Consider the following 22870-nt stretch of genomic DNA (forward strand, 5'->3'; position numbering starts at 1 on the left):
ACTGTCTGTCTTCACAGTCAACTAAAAGTAAAGTGAGCTGTGCAGATCTGGGTAGCCAGCCCAGGATTAAAAATTGCCAAACATGAGCTACATTTCAACGAGCTGGAGGAACAGTAAGATAATACTACGGGATAAAGTAATGCTCTTCAAAAAACATTCAGGAACACTCACATGTTGCTAAAAGATTAAACTTGAAGGAAAAGACAACCATACAGAACATATTTTCACAAACTTCTTTTTTTTTATTACTCTTTGCACTATGCTTGGGAACAATATGTTTAGAAAAATATTATTCACTGACAGAACACTCAAATAAAAATCAGGTTTTTATCTATTAGAAAAGTCTCTTCTTGCCTAAGTGGTTTTCCTGCAAGGTCAGTAGGTTCTGGAGCTGATCACCATATTGCTCGCTGGATCCCAGACAGTTGCCCATGATCAGCTAAGTGACGGAAGACAATACGGCTGAGCCTCCAGCGCCGCTTTACGCCTCGTGGACGGGACGTCATAACACATCGATTTCTGATTCTAACGGGGCAGCTATCCCGGGGAAGGGCAGCAATTTCTTCATCAGCCACCTCCTAAGGGAAGTCGCAATGTTATTTACACAGATCACATGCATTTATTTATTCTAGATGATGAGTCAATGCTCAGAGGAAGAGAACACAAAAGGCTAGATTCATTAATGCAGCCAAGTTTGGCAAAAGAACCCTGGGTACCATGATGAATTTTACTGAGTAGAAACAAACAGGCCAGAAAGAAACAATGCAGAATTGTTTGACACACTCGCAATGTAATTTTTCAAAATTAAACTGGAACCTAACAAACATAACCAAGAATCCACAAACTAAGTGTAAAGCTTGAAAAGCTTTCACCAATAGAAAACAGCTGTGTAACCAGCAACTAGACGAAGAAACAGTGTCAGTACCTAAGACTTCCCTCTCCTCCTTTCGGTCACTGACCTCCTGGCTAACATTCTCATTTCTCTTTTGGAAAATACATGAATGCATTTCTGTTGTCTCCCCAAATGATTTTCCCAGCTTCACTGAGAAAATCGATATAGAACACTGTGTAAGTTTAAGATGCACAATGTGATGTCATGATACATGTATATACTGTGAAAAATAATTACCACAATAAGGTTAACACCTCCATCACCTCACATAATTACCTTGTGTGTGAGAGAACACTGAAGATTTACTCTTTAAGCAGCTTTCAAATATGTAATACAGTAGTGCTAACTATGGTCCACATGCTGTACTTATTTAACCCCAGAACTTATTCACCTTATAACTGGAAGTCTGTACCCTTTGGCCAACACCTCTCCATCTCCCCTAATCCCCAGGCTCTGGTAACCACCATTCTACTGTTTCTATCAATTTGGTTTTTCAGACTCTAAATATAAGTGAGATCATACAGTATTTGTCTTTCTGACTTACTTCACTTAGCATAATGCCCTCAAGGTACATCTATGTTATTGCAAAGGGCAAGATTTCTTTTTTTAATGGCTAAACAGTATCATACTCTGGGCTTCCCAGGTGGCTCAGTTGGTAAAGAATCTGCCTGCCATGTGGGAGACCCAGGTTCGATCCCTGGGTAGGGAAGATCCCCGGGAGGGCATGGCAAACCGCTCCAGTATTCTTGTTGGAGAATCCCATAGACAGAGGAGCCTGGTGGGCTACAGTCCACGGGGTTGCAAAGTCAACATGAGCACACATGCAGTATCGCACTACCATACTCTGTGCCACCGTGTGTGTGCAAATCACACTCTTGGAGTGGCACGTTCACCTGCTGATAGACAAGTCAGGCTGTTTCCATGCCCTGGCTACTGTGGATAATACTGGAGTGAACAAAGGGATGCAGCTCTCTCTTCATTTCTATCTAGTGATTTCATTTCCTTCAGGTTTATACACAGATATGGAATTGCTGGATCATACGTGGTAGTTCTAATCTTCAATATTTTGAAGAGCCTCCAAACTATTTTCCACAGTGGTTGTGCCAATTTACATTCCCACCAGCAGTGCACAGGGTTCTCTTCCCCAACATTTATCTCATCTTTTGGACAGTAGCCATTCTGACAGGTGTGAGGTGAGAGCTCTTTGCAGTTTTTGTTTGCATTTCCCTGATTAGTTGAGCATCTTTTCATGTACCTGTTGGTCATCTGTGTCTCTTTTGGAAAAACGTGTATTCAGGTTCTCTGCTATTTTTTAATCATTTTTTTGGGGGGTGCTACTGAGTTGCATGGCTTCCTTATATTTGGGGGCTATTAAGCTCTTGTCAGGCACGTGGCTTGCAAGCGTCTTCTCGCACTTTGCAGGCTGCCTTTCCACGCTGCTGCTCTCAGCGTGACGTAGTCCACTTGCTTTCCTTTGTCGCTTGCACCTTTGGTGTCACAGCTAAAAAAAAATCACTGCAAAGGTCAATGTCAAGGAACTTTTACCCCTTGTTTCCTTCCAGCAGTTTCACACTTTCAGTTCTTTTAAGTCTAGCCCATTTTGAGTTTCTGAGAGTGGTGTTAAGATAGGGGACCAATTCTACTCTTCTGCATGTGAGTATCCAGTTTCTCCAGCACCACTCACGGAGAAGCTATCCACAACACCCACTGAGTATTTTGGCTCCCCTGTCAACTACTTGTTGACCACTCATCTGTGGATTTATTTCCAGGTTCTCAATTCCATTCCACTGGTGTATGTGTCTGTTTTTATGCCACTACCATACTGTTTTGAATATTATAGCTTTGTAAACCAGGAAATGTGATGCCTCCAACTTTGTTCTTCTTTCTCAGGATTGCTGTGACTCTTTGATGGTCTTTCATAGTTCCATACAAATTTTAGGATTATTTTTTCTATTTCTGTGAAAAAAATGCTATTGGAATTTTGATAAGAATTGCACAGAATTTATCGATGGCTTTGTGTAGTATGGGCATTTTAAAAATATTAATTCTTCCAACCTATGAACATGGAATATCTTACTTATTTGCATCTTGCTTATGGTAAATGTTTCTTTTAATGTGCTGCTGAATTTGGTCTGCTAGTATTTTATAGGGAATTTTTCCATCTCTATTCATTAGGTATACTGACCTGTAGTTTTCTTTCTTTTTAGTGCCCTTATCTGGCTTTGCTATCAGGGCTATGCTGGGCTCATAAAATGACTTTGGGAGTGTTTGTTTCCCTCTTACTCGATTTTTTGGAAGAGTCTGAGAAGAACTGGCACTAGCTCCTCTTTAAATGACTGGTAGAATTTACTCCTGAAGGCATATGGTCCTGCACTTTTTTCTGATTACTGATTCAATCTCCTTACTCATCACTGGTCACTTCATATTTTCTGTTTACTCATAATTCAGTCTTGATAGGTTTTATGTTTCTAGGAATTTATCTCTTTCTTCTAGGTTAGCCAGTTTGTTGGCCTACGATTGTTCTTATCAATTTGTTATGATTCTCTGTATTTCTTTTGGTATCAGGTGTAATATTTCCTCTTTTGTTGCTGATTTTATTTGAATCTTCTCTCTTTTACTATGTTAGTCTAGCTAAACGCTCATCAATTTTATCTTTTCAAAAAAATCAGCTCTTAGTTTCACGAATCTTTACTGTTTTTCTGGTTTCTATTTTCATTTATTTCTGTTCCAATCTTGGATTCTGCTAATTTTGGGCTTATCTGTTTTTATTTCTAGAACCTTGAGGTATTAGGTTATTTCCCATAAGATTTTTGAAGTATGCAAGTGTGAAACCTCTGAAGACCAAGCAGAAGGAAATGTCTGACATGAAGATGAAGAGGAGGAAGGATAGGAGCGCACGGAACCTTGACATCTACAGTAAAGATTCTGACTGCTGGAGATGCAAAGACAAGTGATCAGGTGAGATTTACATTTTTAAAACATCATTTGTAATGTAAGGAAATAAATATGGTAAGGGCAAAAGTGGTTCAGGGGGAAAACATAGATTACTGCAGTAGCTAGCACTAAGGTTTTGTCAGGACAGATTTATTCTTATGTATGTGCTTTAAAGTATGTATATTATTGTGCATGTGTTTGTGTGGGATAGACCCTTACTAGACTATGATGTAAGTAAAATAATTACTCTTAACATATTAAAAACACACAAATGAGAAAATGTATATGAAAGCTGCTAAGTTTATATTGAGCTTCCCTGGTAGCTCAGACCAGGTAAAGAATCCACCTACAATGCATGAGACCTGGGTTTGGTGCATGGGTGGGGAAGATCCCCTGGAGAAGGGCGTGGGAACCCACTCCAGCATTCTTGCCTGGAGAATCCCCATGGACAGAGGAGCCTGGTGGACTGCAGTCCACGGGGTCACAAAGAGCTGGACATGACTGAGTGATAAGCACAAGTTTATATTAATTATTAAGCATTAAGAGTAGTTCCTGACCTCCAAAAGCTCACACATATGTTGCTATTAAGAAATACTGACAAATCTGCGTGCTAAAAATTACAAAACACTGATGGAGAAAAATCAAAGACCAAATTAAATGAAATGATATACTTAAAAAAAAAGAAATAATGATAAAATTATATGAAACATGATTAAGTCAATGAATGGTAAATAGTAAGAACTACAAAAGGAACTTAACAGGAGAAATAATTGGACTGGTAGAAGGAAGTCAGGTTTATGGAGACGGAACATGAAGAACAGCTACAAACTGTTAACATGTGTATGAACATAAAGATTTAAGGCAGTGTACAACCGAGGAAACCAGAATTGAGAGAGACACATGTACCCCAATGTTCATTGCAGCACTGTTTATAATAGCCAGGACATGGAAACAACCTAGATGTCCATCAGCAGATGAATGGATAAGAAAGCTGTGGTACATATACACAATGGAGTATTACTCAGCCATTAAAAAGAATATACTTGAATCAGTTCTAATGAGATGGATGAAACTGGAGCCGATTATACAGAGTGAAATGAGCCAGAAAGAAAAACACCAATACAGTATACTAACACATATATATGGAATTTAGAAAGATGGTAATGATAACCCTGTGTGCGAGACAGCAAAAGAGACACAGATGTATAGAACGGACTTTTGGACTCTGAGGGAGAAGGAGAGGGAGGGACGATTTGGGAGAATGGCACTGAAACATGTATACTATCATGTAAGAAACAAATCGCCAGTCTATGTTCGATACAGGATACAGGATGCTTGGGGCTGGTGCATGGGGATGATCCAGAGAGATGATATAGGGTGGGAGGTGGGAGAGGGGTTCAGGATTGGGAACTCATGTACACCCATGGTGGATTCATGTCAATGCATGGCAAAACCAATACAGTATTGTAAAATAAAGTAAAAATAAAAATTAAAAAAAAAGATTTAAGGCAGTGTACAAATGAGGAAACTAGGCAAAGGGAAAATGAGACAAAAGAGCATTCTGTGAGAGCCTGTAAATTCATTAGCACCAGGACAGAAATTCGCCTTGTAAGCTAGTTGGCAGGCAAGAAAGAGCCATGTTAAGTTCCCAGGATTAAGAGAGGCTCTACACAGCTATTGATGGTTCTCAAACCAGAGACTCTTCATGGAGGTCTTCATAAATGTGTCGTCCCTAACATCTTAAGCTTTGTTTCTCAGGAGCCACTTCTTATTACTGCCTAAATATAGGCAAGTAGCTTAATGTCATTACAATAAAAGCTGTAACAGAACGGTCCAAGGCACTCCGTTCTCTGCTTATCTGGCTGAATTTATATAAGATTTAAAAAGAATCCATGATAATGAAGAACCTATACATTATTCTCCAAATTTGTATGAATGAAATAATTTTTACTCTAAGCTTTTGATAAGTTTAATGGCCTTGAGTATGAGTTATAGACTCTGATAAGACTCCTGTATGCAGGTATTTTATGCTAACAGTTGGGCCCAGGACTTATGCTTCAGGAAGCCTGAGCTGACATTCTCTTTTTCATGTTAAAGAGTATGACAAGAAGTCAAACCTACATGGAAGGCCACCTCATGCGTAAAGGAATTCAGAAGCAGGCTTAGGGATGGCCTTGGATAAGGAATAATGTAGGTTATGTGCTGGGCACACTGAAAGACTGGAATGAACTGGAGAGACACCATAGGTCAAATAACTATCCAATTTCTGTGTGGTCACCATGCCTCAGTACTTTCTAAGCATCACCTAATGAAATGGCTGAAAGGCCAGTTAAGAATGAATAATTTTTTTATTTGAAACTAATCAAAAGTTTCAATGGTATTTGTTTATGTTGACCAAGAAAACGAGATTCTAGTCTCTACAAAGTACACTAAGTTACAACCAACAGTATGAAGTGATTTGAGTTAACGATTTTCTGGCAGAAACTCATCTTAATTAGCTAACCTGAAGGTGTTTTGGAAGAATAGTATTCTTCCTGAGAGAATTGATCCGTAGCCTCTCATCTGCATACTCATAGGCCATTTTTCTTCTCTTTACATCACGCAACATTCTCCAATCGACATAGTAACTTCGAGCTTGGCCTGAAGCTGATGAAGGAACCACCTAAAAGAGACAAGGAATAAGTGAAGGAGAGTCAGACCCAGGGTTTGCCAGAGGATCACAACCCAACTCCACCCACCAGGGGACAGTCACCGGCCTCTCAAAGAAAGAAAACTACTGTCCCGCAACCCACACAATAATCTGCAAATTCAGGCCAGACACTATCCTGGGACTACCTGGCCCCCGGCCCTCAGTGGGTGAACACTGCTGGGATGTAAAAGATGTCTCTTACAGAAGAACACTTCTCCAAAGTTGAGAAACATAACCAACCTATCACATACATAAAGTACAAACAGCACTTGAGATAAAATGAGGTGACAAAAAATATATACGAGGCGAAGGAACAAGATAAAACCTCGTAAGAGCAACTAAGTGATGTGGAGGTAGGCAATCTGCCCAAGAAACAGTTCAGAGTCATGATTGTAAAGACGATCAAAGGACTTGGCAGGAGCACAGATGCAGAGAGCAAGAAATTATAAGCTTTCAAAAAAGAATTAGAAAATACAAAGAACAATGAAACAGAATTAAAGAATGCAATAACTGAAATGAAGGTCATCTCACACGCTAGTAAAGTAATGCTGAAAATTCTCCAAGCCAGGCTTCAGCAATACGTGAACCGTGAACTTCCAGATGTTCAAGCTGGTTTTAGAAAAGGCAGAGGAACCAGAGATCAAATTGCCAACATCCGCTGGATCATGGAAAAAGCAAGAGAGTTCCAGAAAAACATCTATTTCTGCTTTATTGACTATGCCAAAGCCTTTGACTGTGTGGATCACAATAAACTGTGGAAAATTCTGAGAGAGATGGGAATACCAGACCACCTGACCTGCCTCTTGAGAAACCTATATGCAGGTCAGGAAGCAACAGTTAGAACTGGACATGGAACAACAGACTGGTTTCAAATAGGAAAAGGAGTACGTCAAGGCTGTATATTGTCACCCTGCTTATTTAACTTCTATGCAGAGTACATCATGAGAAACACTGGGCTGGAAGAAACACAAGCTGGAATCAAGATTGCTGGGAGAAATATCAATAACCTCAGATATGGAGATGACACCACCATTATAGCAGAAAGTCAAGAGGCGCTAAAAAGCCTGTTGATGAAAGTGAAAGAGGAGAGTGAAAAAGTTGGCTTACAGCTCAACATTCAGAAAACAAAGATTATGGCATCTGGTCCCATCACTTCATGGGAAATAGATGGGGAAACATTGGAAACAGTGTCAGACTTTATTTTTTGGGTTCCAAAATCACTGCAGATGGTGACTGCAGCCAAAGACGCTTACTCCTTGGAAGAAAAGTTATGACCAACCTAGATAGCATATTCAAAAGCAGAGACATTACTTTGCCAACAAAGGTCCGTCTAGTCAAGGCTATGGTTTTTCCAGTGGTCATGTATGGATGTGAGAGTTGGACTTTGAAGAAAGCTGAGCGCTGAAGAATTGATGCTTTTGAACTGTGGTGTTGGAGAAGACTCTTGAGAGTCCCTTGGACTGCAAGGAGATCCAACCAGTCCATTCTGAAGGAGATCAACCCTGGGATTTCTTTGGAAGGAATGATGCTAAAGCTGAAACTCCAGTACTTTGGCCACCTCATGCAAAGAGTTGACTCATTGGAAAAGACCTTGATGCTGGGAGGGATTGGGGGCAGGAGGAAAAGGGGACAACAGAGGATGATATGGTTGGATGGCATCATTGACTTGGTGGACGTGAGTTTGAGTGAACTCTGGGAGTTGGTGATGCACAGGGAGGCCTAGTGTGCTGCGATTCATGGGGTCGCAAATAGTCGGACACGACTGAGCGACTGAACTGAACTGAATAGAAAGAATCAGTACGGACTCGGTGATTCAGAAGAATGGATCAGTAAGCTGGAAGACATAGGAGTGGAAATCACTCCCATGTAACAGAAAAAAGAATGAAAAATAATGAGGCCAGATTAAGGGACCTCTGGGATAACAGGAAGCATGCTAACAGTCACATTATAGGGATCCCAGTGAGAAAGGGTCTGAGAAAATATTTGAAGAAACAATAGCTGAAAACATCTGTGATTTGGGCAGGGAAACAGTCACCCAGGTACAAAAAGCACAGAGTCCCATACAGGATTAATTCACAAAGGAAATATACCATAACACATTGTAATAAAAATGACAAAAGTTAGAGAGAGAATATTAAAAGCAACAAGGGAAAAGCAACAAATGACTTATAAGGGAATTCCCATAAAAGTACCAGCTGATTTTTCAGCACAAACTGCAGGCCAGAAGAATGTGCATGATGTACTTAAAAGTGATGAAAGAGAAAAACCTATAACCAAGAGTACTCTGCTCAGCAAGGGTCTCATTCAGATTTGATGGAGAAATCAAAAGCTTTACAGACAAGCAAGAGCTAAGAAAATCGAGCACCACAAAACCAGCTTTATAACAACTGCTAAAGAAACTTCAAGAGGCAGAAAAGAAAGGGGCACAACTAGAAACAAGAAAATCACAAAATGGAAACACTCACTGGTAAAGGTAAACATACCGTAAATGTAGGAAATCATCCATGCACAAAGCTAGGAGGGAGGTTAAAGACAAAAGTAAAAAGTAGTAAAACCATCTGTATCCACAATAAGCAGTTAAGGGTTACACAAAACTAGATGTAAAATATAAAATAAAGAATAGTAATCATGAGGAGAAGAGAGTACAAATGCAGAGTACCTAAAATGCATTAGAAAATAAAAGATCAACTTACAACAAGTACGTAAAAATACACACTCCAATACAAAACCTCATGGTAATGTCAGCAAACCAGAAGTCTGTAATATACATACAAAAAAGAAAATGGAATCCAAATATAACACCAAAGACAGTCATCAAATCACAAGAGAACAAAAGAGTGTAGGGAGAAAAAAGACCTACAAAAACAAATCCAACACAATAAACAAAATGGCAGTAAGAATATACATATCGATAATTACCATAGATGTAAACAGATTAAATACTCAAACCAAAAGACATAGATTGGTTGAATGAATATAAAAAGAAGACCCATAAATATGCTGTTGGTGAGAGACCCACTTCTCAAGAAATACAGAATGAAAGAGACAGGATGGAAAAAGGCATTTCATGCAAGTGGAAATCAAATAAAAGTTGGAATAGCAATACTCACATCAGATAAAATATACTTCTCAAACATGGATACAAGAGACAAAGAAGGACATTATATAATGATCACGGGATCAATCCAAGAAGAATATATAACAACTGTAAATATATGTGGACCCAACATAGGAGCACCTCAATGGATGAGCCAAATGTTAACAAACATAAAAGGAGAAACTGAAGTAACAAAATAATAGTGAGGGACACTAACACCCCACTTGTATCAATGGGGTGTAACACCCCACTTATAACACCCCACAAATATCTATTCTGTCTGGCTAGATCATCCAGACAGAAAATAAATAACAAAACACAGGCCTTAAATGACACATCAGACCTGATATTTATAGAGCATTCAACCCCAAAACAGAATACACATTCTTTTCAAGTGCACTTGGAACATCCTCCTGGATAGATCCCATGCAGGGGCACAAAGCAAACTTTGGTCAATTTGAGAAACCTGAAATCTTATCAAGCATCATTTCCTATCATGATGCTATGAAACTAGAAATCAAGTAAAAGAAAACACACACACACACACACACACATACACACTGAGATAAAACAATATGCTACTAGACAATCAATGAATCACTGACGAAGTCAAAGAAGAAATCAGAAAATATCTGGAGACAAATGAAAATGAGATATAGCAAAAGCACTTCTAAGAAGGAAGTTAATAGTGATAAAAGTTTATCCAAGGAAACAAGAAAATCTCAAGTAAACAATCTAACATTACACCTAAAGCAACCAGCAAAAGAAGAAGAAATAAAAACCAAAGTTAGTAGAAGAAATCATAAAAGTCAGGGCACAAACGAATTAGCGACTAAAACATCAATAGAAAAGAGCAACGAAAGTAAAAGCAGGTTTTATTTTAAGATAAACAAAATTTATAAATCTTCAGAGACTAATGAAGAAAAAAAGGGAGCACGCCAAAATCAGTAAAATCATAAATGAAAAAGGAAAAGTTACAACTGACACCACAGAAATACAAAGGATCATAACAGACTAGTATGAGCAACAATATGCCAATAAAATGTGTAACCTAACTGAAATGGACAAATTCTTTGAATGGTACAATTTCCCAAGACTGAACCAGGAAGAAACAGAAAATTACTAGTACTGAAATGGAACCAATTATTTAAAAACTGCCAATAAGAAAAGTCTAGGAACAGATGGCTTCACAGAAGAATTTTATCAAAAATTCAGAGGTGAGTTAACACCAATCCTTCTGAAGCTATTCCAAACAGTTGCAGAGGAAGGGACATTTCTGAACTTATTCTATGAGGCCACCATCACCCTGATACCAAAACCAGATAAAGACATCACAAAAAAAAAGAACATCACAGGCCAGTATCACTGATGAACATGGATGCAAAAATTCTCAACAAAATTCTAGCAAACAGAAGCCAACAACACATTAAGGATCAAGTTGGGTTTATCCAAGGATGCACGGATTCTTCAATATACACAAGTCAATCAATATGATACACCACATTAACAAATTAAAAGATAAAGATCATATGATAATCTCAATCAGTACAGAAAAAGCTTTTGACAAAATTCAGCACCCATTTATGGGTGCTCTTCATAAACTTTTCAGAAACTGGGCATAGGAGGAACCTACCTCAACATAATAAAGGCCATATATGATAAACCCACAGCAAATATTCTCAATGGTGAAAAACAAAGAATTTCCTCTAAGATAAGGAACAAGACAAGTGTGCCCACTCTTGCCACTATTATTCAACATAGTTTTGGAAATCCTGGCCATGGCAATCAGAGAAGAAAAAGAATTAAAAGGAATCCAGACTGGAAAAGAAGTAAAACTTTCACTGTTTGCAGATAACACAATACTACACATGGAAAACTCTAGATACTATCAGAAAATCACTAGAGCTAATCAATACACAGAAATCCCTTGCGTTACTATACACTAACAATGAATAATCAGAAAGAGAAATTAAGAAATTAATCCCATTCACCATTGCAATAGGAAAATAAAATACCTAGCAATAAATCTATTTAAGGAGACAAAAAAACCTGTACTCAGAAAACTAAAAGATATGGATGAAAGAAATCAAAGATGACATAAACAGATGGAGAGATATACCAGGTTCCTAGATTGGAAAAATAAACATTGTGAAAATGACTATACTACCCAAAACAATCTACAGATTCAATGCAATTCCTATCAAATTACCAATGGCATATTTCACACTTCACAATTCGTATGGAAACACAGAAGACCCCAAATACTCAAAGCAATCATGAGAAAGAAGAATGGAGTTAGAGGAATTAACCTTCCTGACTTCAGATTATACTACAAAGCTACAGTCATCAAGATAGTATGGTATTGGCACAAAAACAGAAATATAGTCCAATGGAACAAAATAAAAAGCCCAGAGATAAACTCATGTACCTATGGGCACCTTGTTTTTGACAAAGGAGGCAAAACTATATAATGAAGAAAAGATAATCTCTTCAATAAATGGTGCTGTGAAAACTGGACAGCTATATGTAGCAGAATGAAATTGGAACACTTCCTAATACTATACACAAAGAGAAACTCAAAATGGATTAAAGACCTAAATGTAAGACCAGAAACTACAAACCTCCTAAAGGAAAACATAGGCAGAATATTCTTTGACATAAATCACAACAAGATTCTCTATGACCCATCTCCTAAAGTGGTGGAAATAAAAACAAAAATATACAAACAGGATCTAATTAAACTTAAAAATTTTTGCACAGCAAAGGAAACCATAAAGAAGATGAAAAGACAACCCTCAGAATGGGAAAAAATAACTGCAAATGAAGCAATTGACAAAGGATTAATCTCCAAAATGTACAAGCAGCTCAGGCAGCTCAACATTAGGAAAACAAACAACCCAATCAAAAAATGGGCAGAAGACCTAAACAAACATTTCTCAAAGAAGATATACAGAGAGCTAATAAACACATGAAAAAAATGCTCAACACTGCTTATTATTAGAGAAATGCAAATCAAACTACAATGAGGTACTATCACACTGGGCAGAACAGCCACCATCAAAAAATCTATGAACAATAAATGCCGGAGAGCATGTGGAGAAAAGGAAACCCTCTTGCACTGATGGTCAGAATGTAAATTAATACAGCCACAGTGGGGAACAATATGGAGATTTCTTTAAAAACTAAACTACCATATGACCCAGCAATCCCACTACTGGGCATATACCCTGAGAAAACCACAATTCTAAAAGACACATGTATGCCAGTGTTCACTGCTGCACTATTTTCAACACCAGAACATGGCAACAACCTACATGTCCACTGACAGATGAATGGATAAAGAAGTTGTGGTTCATATATATAATGGAATATTACTCAGCTACAAAAGGAATGAATTTGAGTCAGTTCAAGGGAGGTGGATGAACCTAGAGCCTGTTATACAGAGTGAAGTAAGACAGAATATTAACACTGTATATTAACACATATATATGTGGAATCTAGAAAAATGGAACTGACAGCCCTGTTTGTAGGCAGCTATAGAGAAGCAACACAGAGAACAGACTCAGAGACACAGCGTGGAAAGGAGGAGGTGGGACGAATCTAGACAGTAGCACTGAAACATATATTTTGCCATATGAAAAACAGATAGCCGGTGGCAACTTGCTATAAGATGCAGGGAGCTCAGCCTGTGCTCTGAGACAACCTAGAGTGGGAGGCAGGTTCAAGAGGGAGGGGACATATGTATATCTATGGCTGATTCACGTTGATGAATGGCAGAAACCACCAGAATACTGTAAAGTATTATCCGCTAATTAAAAAGAAATAATTTTTAAATAAGAAAAAGAAATTCAACATCCATTTATGATAAAAATTCTCCACAAAGTGAGCACAGAGAAAACACACTTCAACACAATAAAGGCCATACATGATAAAACCACAGCTAACACCATCATACTCAATGGTGAAAAGCTGAAAACAGTTCCTCTAAGATCAGAAATAGTCAACAAGCTGGAATTAAGATTGCCGGGAGAAATATCAATAACCTCAGATATGCAGATGATACCACCCTTATGGCAGAAAGTGAAGAGGAACTAAAAAGCCTGTTGATGACCACTGGAAAAACCATAGCCTTGACTAGATGGACCTTTGTTGGCAAAGTAATGTATCTGCTTTTGAATATGCTATCTAGGTTGGTCATAACTTTCCTAAAGGCAGAGGAGCCAGAGATCAAATTGCCAAGATCCGCTGGATCATTGAAAAAGCAAAAGAATTCCAGAAAAACATCTATTTCTGCTTTATTGCCTATGCCGAAGCCTTTGACTGTGTGGATCACAATAAACTGTGGAAAATTCTGAAAGACATGGGAATACCAGACCACCTGACCTGCCTCTTGAGAAATCCGTATTCAGATCAGGAAGCAACAGTAAGAAGTGAACATGGAACAACAGACTGTTTCCAAATAGGAAAAGGAGTATATCAAGGCTGTATATTGTCACCCTGCTTATTTAACTTCTATGCAGAGTACATCATGAGAAACGCTGGGCTGGAAGAAACACAAGCTGAAATCAAGATGGCAGGGAGAAATATCAATAACCTCAGATATGCAGATGACACCACCCTACGGCAGAAAGTGAAGAGGAACTAAAAAGCCTGTTGATGAAAGTGAAAGAGGAGAGTCAAAAAGTTGGCTTAAAGCTCAACATTCAGAAAACGAAGATCATGGCACCTGGTCCCATCACTTCATGGCAAATAGATGGGGAACCAGTGGAAACAGCATCAGACTTTATTTTTTTGGGCTCCAAAATCACTGCAGATGCTGACTGCAGCCATGAAATTAAAAGACTCTTACTCCTTGGAAGGAAAGTTATGACCAACCTAGATATTATATATAGAAAACCATAAAGATGCCACTAGAAAGCTATTAAGGCTCATCAATGAACTAGATAAAGCTGCAGAATAGAAAATGAATACACAGAAATCTGTTGCATTTCTCTACACTAACTACAAAAACTCTGGAGGAGAATTAAGAAAACCACCTCATTTATCATTGCATCAAAAAGAATAAAATACCACCCCTGTGGCTCAGATAGTAAAGACTCTCCTTGCAATGCAAGAGTCCAGAAGGGACAGGCTACTCACTCCAGTATTCTGGCCTGGAGAAGTCCATGGACTGTATAGTTCATGGGTCGCAAAGAGTCGGACACAACTGAGCCACTTTCAGTTCACCTCACATCTACCGAGGGCTTCCCTGGTGACTCAGTGGTAAAGAACCTATCTGCCAATGCAGGAGACATGGGTTCAATCCCATCATCAGGAAGATCCTCTGGAGAAGGAAACGGCATCCCACTCCAGTATTCTTGCCTGGGAAATCCCATGGACAGAGGAGCCTGGTGGGCTACAGTCTATGGGGTCTCAAAAGGGTTGGACACAACTTAGCAACAACAATAAAGCCTACCAAAAGAGGCAAAAACCCGTACTCCAAAAACTGTAAGACCTTGATGAAACAAGGCACAACACATAGAAATATATACCATGTTCTTGGGTTGGAAGAATCAATATTGTGAAAATTACCAATTTTATTGTGAAAATTACCAATACTACCCCGGGCAATCTAGACTCAATGCAACCCCTATCAAATTATGAGTGGTATTTTTCACAAACTAAAACAAATTTTTTTTATTTGCATGGAATTATAAAAGATGGAATAGCCAAAGTAATCTTAAGAAAGAAAAATGGAAAGAGAGGAAATCAGGCTCCTTGGCTGCTGACAATACTGCAAAGCTACAGTAATCAACAGAATATGGTTCTGGCACAAAAACAGATCAACAGAACAGGACAGAAAGTCCAGCAATAAATCCCTGCACTAGGGTGAATTCATCTACAACAAAGAAAGAATATACAATGGAGAAAAGACAATCTATCCAGGAAATGGTCCTGGGAAAAGTGCACTGCTACATTTTCCTAGAGGAAAACACAGGCAGAACAGTCTTTGACATAAATTGCAGCAATATGTTTTTGGATCCATCTCCTGGAATAATGGAAATAAAAACAAAACTAAACAAATGGAACCAAGTCAAACTTATAAAGTTTTGCACAACAAAGGAAACCTATAAACAAAATGAAAAGACAACTCATGGGCTGGGAAAAAACATTCACAAATGATGTTACTGACAAGGGCCTGATTTCTAAAATATACAAATAGCACACGCAGCTCCCTAACATAAAAACTAACCACCCAATTGAAAAATGGGCAGAAGATTTAAATATACATTTCTCCAAAGAAGACAGACAGATGGCCAAAAAGCACACACACAAAGGAGTTCAACATGATTAATTCTCAGAGAAATGCAAATCAAAACTACAATTAGTTATCACCTGATACCAGTCAGGATGGCCATCATCAAGAAGCCTACGAATAGTAAATGCTGGAGAGAATGTGGGAAAAAGGGAACCTTCCTATACTGCTGGGTCAGAATGTAAACTGGTACAGCCACTATGGAGAACAGCATGCAGTTTCCTTAAAAATCTAAAAACAGAATTACCAGCAATACAATCCAGCAATTCCACTCCAGGGCATATAGCTGAAGAAAACCCTAACTCAGAAAGATACATGCACCCCAGAGTTCACTGCAGCACTACTTACAACAGCCAGGACATGGAAGCAACCTAGATGTCCATCAACAGAGGAATGGATAAAGAAGTTGTGGTACATATATGTGCATGTATATGCAATGTAATATTACTCAGCCATAAAAAAGAATGAAATAATGCCAACTGCAGAGACATGGATCGACCTAGAGGTTGTCATACTCAGTGAAGTTAAGCTAGACAGAGAAGGACAAATATCCTATGATATCACTTATATGTGGAATCTAAAAATATTGTATAAATTATTTACAAAACAGTCACAGGTGTAGAAAGAAATCTTACGGTTTGGGGGGTGGAGGAAAGGGATAAATTGGAAGATTGGAATTGACATATACACATTACTATATAGAAAATATGTAATTAATAAAGACCTACTGTATAGCACAAGGAACTCTACTCAACACTCTGTAAGGACCTATATGGGAAAAGAACCTAAAAGAGTGGCCATATGTCTATGCATAACTGACTCACTTTGCTGCACAGCAGAGACTATCACAACAGTCAATCAATTATGCTCCAATAAAAAAATTTTTAATCTAATTAAAAAATGAGCAGAAAACCTAAAGAGACATTTCTCCAAAGAAGACATACAGATGGCTAACAGGTACATGTGCGTGCGTGCGTGCATGCTTAGTCACTTCAGTCATGTCTGACTCTCTGAGACCCATGGACCATGGCCAGCCTGGCTCCTCTGTCCATGTAAAGATACTCAATATCACTAATTCTCAGAGAAATGAAAATCAAAACTACAGTGAGGTATCACTTCGTACAGGTCAAAATGACCACTATCAAAAAGTCTACAAATAACAATTGTTGGAGAGGGTGTGGAGGAAAGGGAACTCTCCTACTTTGTTGGTGGGAATGCAAATTGGTACAGCCTCTATGGAAAACGTTCCTTAAAACTAGAAAGAGTTACCATATAATCCAGCAATTCCACTCCTGGGCATGTATCTGGAAAAAGCTCTAATTCAAAAAGATACATGCACCACAATGTTTATAGCAGCACTGTTTGCAATATCCAAGATATGGAAGCAACCTAAATGTCCATCACAGATGAATAATAAAGATGTGGGGTATATACACACACAAGGGAATATTACTCAGCCATAAAAATGAAACAAGGCCATTTGCAGCAACATGGATGGATCTAGAAATTATCATATTAAGGGAAGCAAATCAAAGACTCATGATATCACTTATATATGGAATTTTTTTTTAAATGATACAAATGAACTTATTTACAAAATAGAAATGAACTCACAGATACAGAAAACAAACTTATGATCATCAGAGTGGAAGGGGAGAAGAAATAAATTAGGAGTGTGGGATTAACAGATACACATTAGCATGTATAAAATAAACAATAAGAATTTAGAGTATAGCACAGGCAACTATAGTCAGTATCTTGTAATAACCTATAATGGAAAAGAATTAAGAAAAAGAACACACACACAACACCAAATATAAGCATACTGTAGATCAACTACAGCTCAATAAAAAAAGAATTAAAAAAAGACACAAAGTGGGTTCATCCTCCCACCTCATCCCTTATCTGCCCAGTGACCATACCCCCATCCCAGAGGTATCCAGTTACTAATTTCTTTTCTGTAGCCTTCCAGAGATTTTTGCCTATAAAATATACGTACATACTCCCCCTCCCATGTTTCTTCTCCTACCCGTTTTTTTCACATTTAACAATAGATCTTAGAGCTCTTTCTATATCCATGTTTAAAAGCTTCCACATTGTTTTAGGTTGCATAATATTCCACTATATGGAAGTGACCAGGTTCAGGAGATATTATCTCATAATAGGGCCTCTTTGGCATATTGTTTATTTCAAGCAAAAGGAATCTGAGAAACAGCAGGTCCAAGAAGGATTTTATGACCTTCCCCTGAATCAGGTCATAAGACCCTCACATGAGAGGGTCCCTCTGTATACCCAGGACATGAAAGAAGCATCCTCATCGCTGAAGCCTGAGGAACACTGAGAAGAATCTAAAAACCTGGCCATGCTAAGTTTCCTTTAGTTTTCTACACATAGCTCATGCCTTTAGTCTTACCACATTTTCCCATGGTTTACCAGGCTTCATTAACCCTAGCACAAAACCCACTTAGGTTTAACTCCTTTGGTTCTTCTTTCCTTATGAAAACTCCTGTGTTGGGTAAAACTTACAAATTTGTATGCCTTTCTCTTGCTATTGACACAAGGGCCCCAGCTGAGAATTTTTTCCCTCCCCACAGATGCATCATGATTTATTATCCTGAGACCTACTGGTGGACAACTAGACCATACCTCACCAGTTATCATTATAAACAATCTGCAATGAATAATGTCTTATGTAAACCATTTCATATATATTTGTATATATCAGCAGGATAAAGTCCTGGAAGCAGAACTGCTGGGTCAATGGGTACTTTGAAATTGTCACTCAAAACTCATTTCTTAGTGTGAGTTGTCCAGTAACAAGACAGAGGGTTCATCACTGTCTCATGTTTACATGGTGATAGCCAACAGTTCTGACTAACAGTACACACAGAGTATAGGGCATTAGAAACTCAAGTCTTTCCCAAATCAGAGCAAATATTATACTTTCATTAAATTACAGCTGTGGAAAATGATGGCTTATAACTGCTGCTTTAGAAAAAAACACATGCACAGCATGACACAGAATATAAAGCTGAAAACGAGACTACTAGACTAGAAAGATAACCTCTTTTCAACCTATCAACAAAAGATAAACTGCCTTCAATGCTTCAAAGTCTCAAGAGGAAATATAACAACTCTAAAATCATCTTTTAGAAATAAGATAGCATGTATCAAATCGATACTGAAATTTCATTCATGACTGAGTCAAATGAGTACCATGGTCACAGTGGCTGGAAATAAGCGTCACGGAAAGAGGGCTCAGGCAAGGCTTTGAAGGACTGACAGAATTCTGATACAGTTAGGAAGCGGGGGAAGGGAGAGAAGGTGAAGTTTTTCCAAACCAAATGAGGAAACGGACAAGATAAGAGTGGTAAGGTCCAAGGAGGTCATTCTGGCTGAAACAATTCACCTGAAGGGGCAATGCAATGTCTGCTGTTACCTATGAAACTAAAAGCAAAAGAGAATTAGAAACCAAAATTAAATATTTTCCCCTTCAATTCTTTTCCAGACTATCCCTAATCAGTGTTCTATCATCTCCTAACAGGTTTCTATTTAAGAAAAAACAAGGAACTTTTTATTCTTTCTGTACAACTTTTTTTTCCTGACTATAAAGGCAATACACTTTTAAAATAAACATTTACTGGTCTCTTACATTAATTTCTTCTGTAATAGTGTATGTCCTTTGCCCACATTTCTATTATATTTTCTTGCCAGTTTATAACAGTGCCTTACATGTTAAGATTGCTTCTATTCTGTTCTGTACATATCCTAACCTACCCCTCTCTCTCACCCCTCTTCATCTCCTGAAACTATTCCATTGGACTTTCAACTCATGGTCTACCATCATCAATATCTTCTAAATCCTCAACTTCTTAACAATTCCTCCAGATATTTGCTCAACAGTTTCCCCTATAGCTCTTTTTCTCCCATGACTGGGAGGAAGCTTTCTTGCTCTTTACTGCAGCTTCTAGACCGTCCCTCCTTCCTGAGAGGAAGCTGTGACTCTTGTGCCCCTGCGTTACACCTCCACCACTGCAGTCGTCTACCACAGTCCCCACTGTTCCCTTTCATTTTTCACTGTCAATCCTGGCGGTCACTCCTTCTGTCTTAATTCCTGGTGATCTCAACACAAGTGAAATTATACCCTCATCTCTCCACTCCTCGAACTCTTTTCCTCCAGTCATTTTGTCCTCCACTCCTCTTTTCCTATTTACTTCCATGCTGGAGCTCTTTTATTCCCAGGAGGTGAAAGCTTCTATTATCCAATTGTGTATATCTCATACTCTGTCACTTCTTTCTAGCATGTTTCCTCTAACACCCTAATAACAGCCCCTCTGGAACTTTCAATCCATTGCTCCTGCCAGCTTTTCACTTGTCTCTCAGCTTTTGACTTCCTATCTCCTGCTTGTGTTGCTCAGTCGTGTCTGACTCTTTGCAACCTCATGGACTGTAGCCTGCCAGGCTCCTCTGTCCATGGGGATTCTCCAGGCAAGAATACTGGAATGGGTTGCCCATGCCCTCCCCCAGGGGATCTTCCCAACCCAGGGATTAAACCCAGGTCTCCCACAATGCAGATGGATTCTTTACAGTCTGAGCCACCTGAATTCCATGGTCTGTAAACACAATATTGTCTTTCATACACCCTCAACTCCCTGATCCCTCTTTCACTTCACCTTATTGGTTCTAATCCTTGCCACTATTATTCTGACCTACTCTTGACTATTTTACACCATCTCTTCTTTCTTTAAATCCCTGACACCTGCTCCCACATCCCCATGTTTAGCTGATGACTTCACTTTCTCTTCAATTATGAAATCAAAAGCATCTATAATCAGATATATAGAACAGACTTGTGGTTGCCAAGGGGGAGGGGGCATGGGGAAGGGCTGGATAGGCGTTTGGGATTAGCAGATGCCAACTATTATATATAGAATGGAAAAACAACAAGGTCCTACTGTATAGCACAGGGAGCTAAATTCAATATCCTGTAATAAACCATAATGGAAAAGAATATGAAAAAATATGTGCAACTGAATCACTTATGTTAATAAATTAACATAACATTATAAATCAACTCTACTTCAACAAAATAAATTTTTTAAAGCATCTGCAATCATATGCACTACATTCCCTCCTGCTATTAAATTATTAAAGATCTGCTCCAATACAGTAGCCACTAACTGCACATGACTAGTGAGCCCTTGAAAAGTAACTAGAGGAATGAAATTCCAAATTTTATTTAATTTTAATTAATGAAAAAAATCTAAACTTAAGCAAACATTAAAAAGTTTTAGTTTTGATAGGACTACATTTTCCATCTTAACCGTGAAAAATTTAGAATCCAAACTAAGATGTACTCTTAAGTGTAAAATACAAACCTGATTTTGAAGATTTAGCATGAAAAAAAAGAATGGAAGATCTCACACATCACATTTATAGATTACACGTTGAAATACAATATTTTTGATAAACGTATTTAAAATATTTTAATAAAATTAACTTCATCTGCTAGTTACTTTTTTTAATGTGGCCACTCGAAAACTCTAAGTTACAAATGTGGTTGGTATTTTATTTCTATTGGACAACGCCATTACAGATTAACTGTTCATGTTCTGAAGATCAAATAATCTAACACTAAACTCATCACCTCTTGCCTACACAAGCTACAGCTTCAGCAATTCTTCCCTCTCCTACATTATCTATTTCCCCCCCTCTACAGAATCTTTCCCTTTGACACATAAACACCCACTGACTTCTGTCCCGCTAAAAATAAAAAACACCACAAAATACCCACTCTTAACCCACCCCCTCTTCAGCTATTGACCCAATTTTCTGTTCCTTTTTGCAGCAAAACCTCTTCAAAGGTTCGTCTACGTGTGTAGTCTGTGTTTGTAGTTTGCAGGAAAGATAGAAGGTATTTCTTTCCTCCCATTCTGTCTCTAATACTTTCACCCCCACCACACCACCGAAACTGCTATGCTGCACGTTCCAACAATTCCCACGCTGCTAAACCGAGCAGAGGGGCTACCAGGTGCCGCAGTGGTAAAGAATCCGCCTGCCAATGAAGGAGTCCCAAGAGACGCCAGTTTGATTCCTGGGTCGGGAAGATCTCCTGGAGGAGGGCGCGGCAACCCACTCCAGTATTCTTGCCTGGAGAATCCCATGGACAGAGGAGTCCGGCGGGTTAGTCTATGGGGTCGCAAAGAGTCGGAAGCGACTGAGCAGACACGCACGCAAACCCAACAAGCAATTCTCAGCCCTCTTAATTGACTTTAACCAGAGTTCCCCACTCGCTGCTCCTGGAGTGCTTCCAGGCCACCACGCTCTCCTCTCTCGCTCTGTTCAAGTCTCCTTTGCTCGGCTTTCTTTTAACTTTGCGAGGTTTTGGGGGCCTCATTCTTCAGACACCTTCTGTCTCCACCTACACTCGTAAAGTGGAGTCAGTCTACAGGCTTTCAACGCCAGTCAGCTCTAAGTTTACAAATAACCCAATTTACGTTTGCAGCTCGGCCCTTCCCGGAATCAAGCCGGAGGAAGGAAGCGGACAGAGAGAGAACCCTGGAACAGGTCTGCACTGGGCGCTCCTGGTGGCAGAACAGTGGAGGACCTGTGGGTTTGGAAGTTCAGAGAAGGGGAGGAGGGTATAACGGCGCAGGCCAGACCTGCCGGACGATCCGCAGCAGAGATCCGAGCATGGAAGCAGCCATCTTGTTGACCGCAAATGTCAAACCGCTGCAACTTTATTAACACTGCCGCAGACAGCGAGGACACGGGGGGCGGGACCTGGGCCGCAGGGGGCGGGTCTTTAGCGTTCGGGAAGGAGGAGATAGTTAATTGGATTAGCGTTCTCGCGGTATTCAACGGAATTTGGGCAAAATAACAATCTGGAAGCTTAGCTGTGATGTTGATAGTTGTCTGTGACGCTTTTCACGTGTTCCTCACTTCTTGAGCGGTTTACACACC

General features: G+C 39.0%; 1 protein-coding gene across 1 annotated transcript; it reads right to left on the bottom strand.

Annotated features, from left to right (window-relative positions):
- Positions 1-322: 322 nt before the first annotated feature.
- Positions 323-22616, bottom strand: MRPS14 (mitochondrial ribosomal protein S14). The gene is made up of 3 exons (XM_068986556.1): positions 22570-22616; positions 6330-6488; positions 323-578 (listed from the first exon to the last, which is right to left on the bottom strand). Exons 1-3 carry the CDS (start codon positions 22612-22614, stop codon positions 396-398), a joined length of 387 nt encoding a protein of 128 aa, XP_068842657.1. The 5' UTR covers positions 22615-22616; the 3' UTR covers positions 323-395.
- Between the last annotated feature and the right edge of the window lie 254 nt (positions 22617-22870).

The sequence above is a fragment of the Capricornis sumatraensis genome, chromosome 14, assembly GCF_032405125.1.
Source record: "Capricornis sumatraensis isolate serow.1 chromosome 14, serow.2, whole genome shotgun sequence".
In the NCBI taxonomy this organism is placed as follows: Eukaryota; Metazoa; Chordata; class Mammalia; order Artiodactyla; family Bovidae; genus Capricornis; species Capricornis sumatraensis.

Excerpts from the sequence above, each read along its gene's own strand:
- MRPS14 (XM_068986556.1), bottom strand. The coding sequence starts at position 22,614 with ATGGCTGCTTCCATGCTCGGATCTCTGCTGCGGATCGTCCGGCAG. Across the intron at positions 6,489-22,569 it reads TGCTGCGGATCGTCCGGCAG|GTGGTTCCTTCATCAGCTTC; the intron begins GTCTGGCCTGCG and ends TGTCTCTTTTAG. Across the intron at positions 579-6,329 it reads TTCTTCCAAAACACCTTCAG|GAGGTGGCTGATGAAGAAAT; the intron begins GTTAGCTAATTA and ends GACTTCCCTTAG.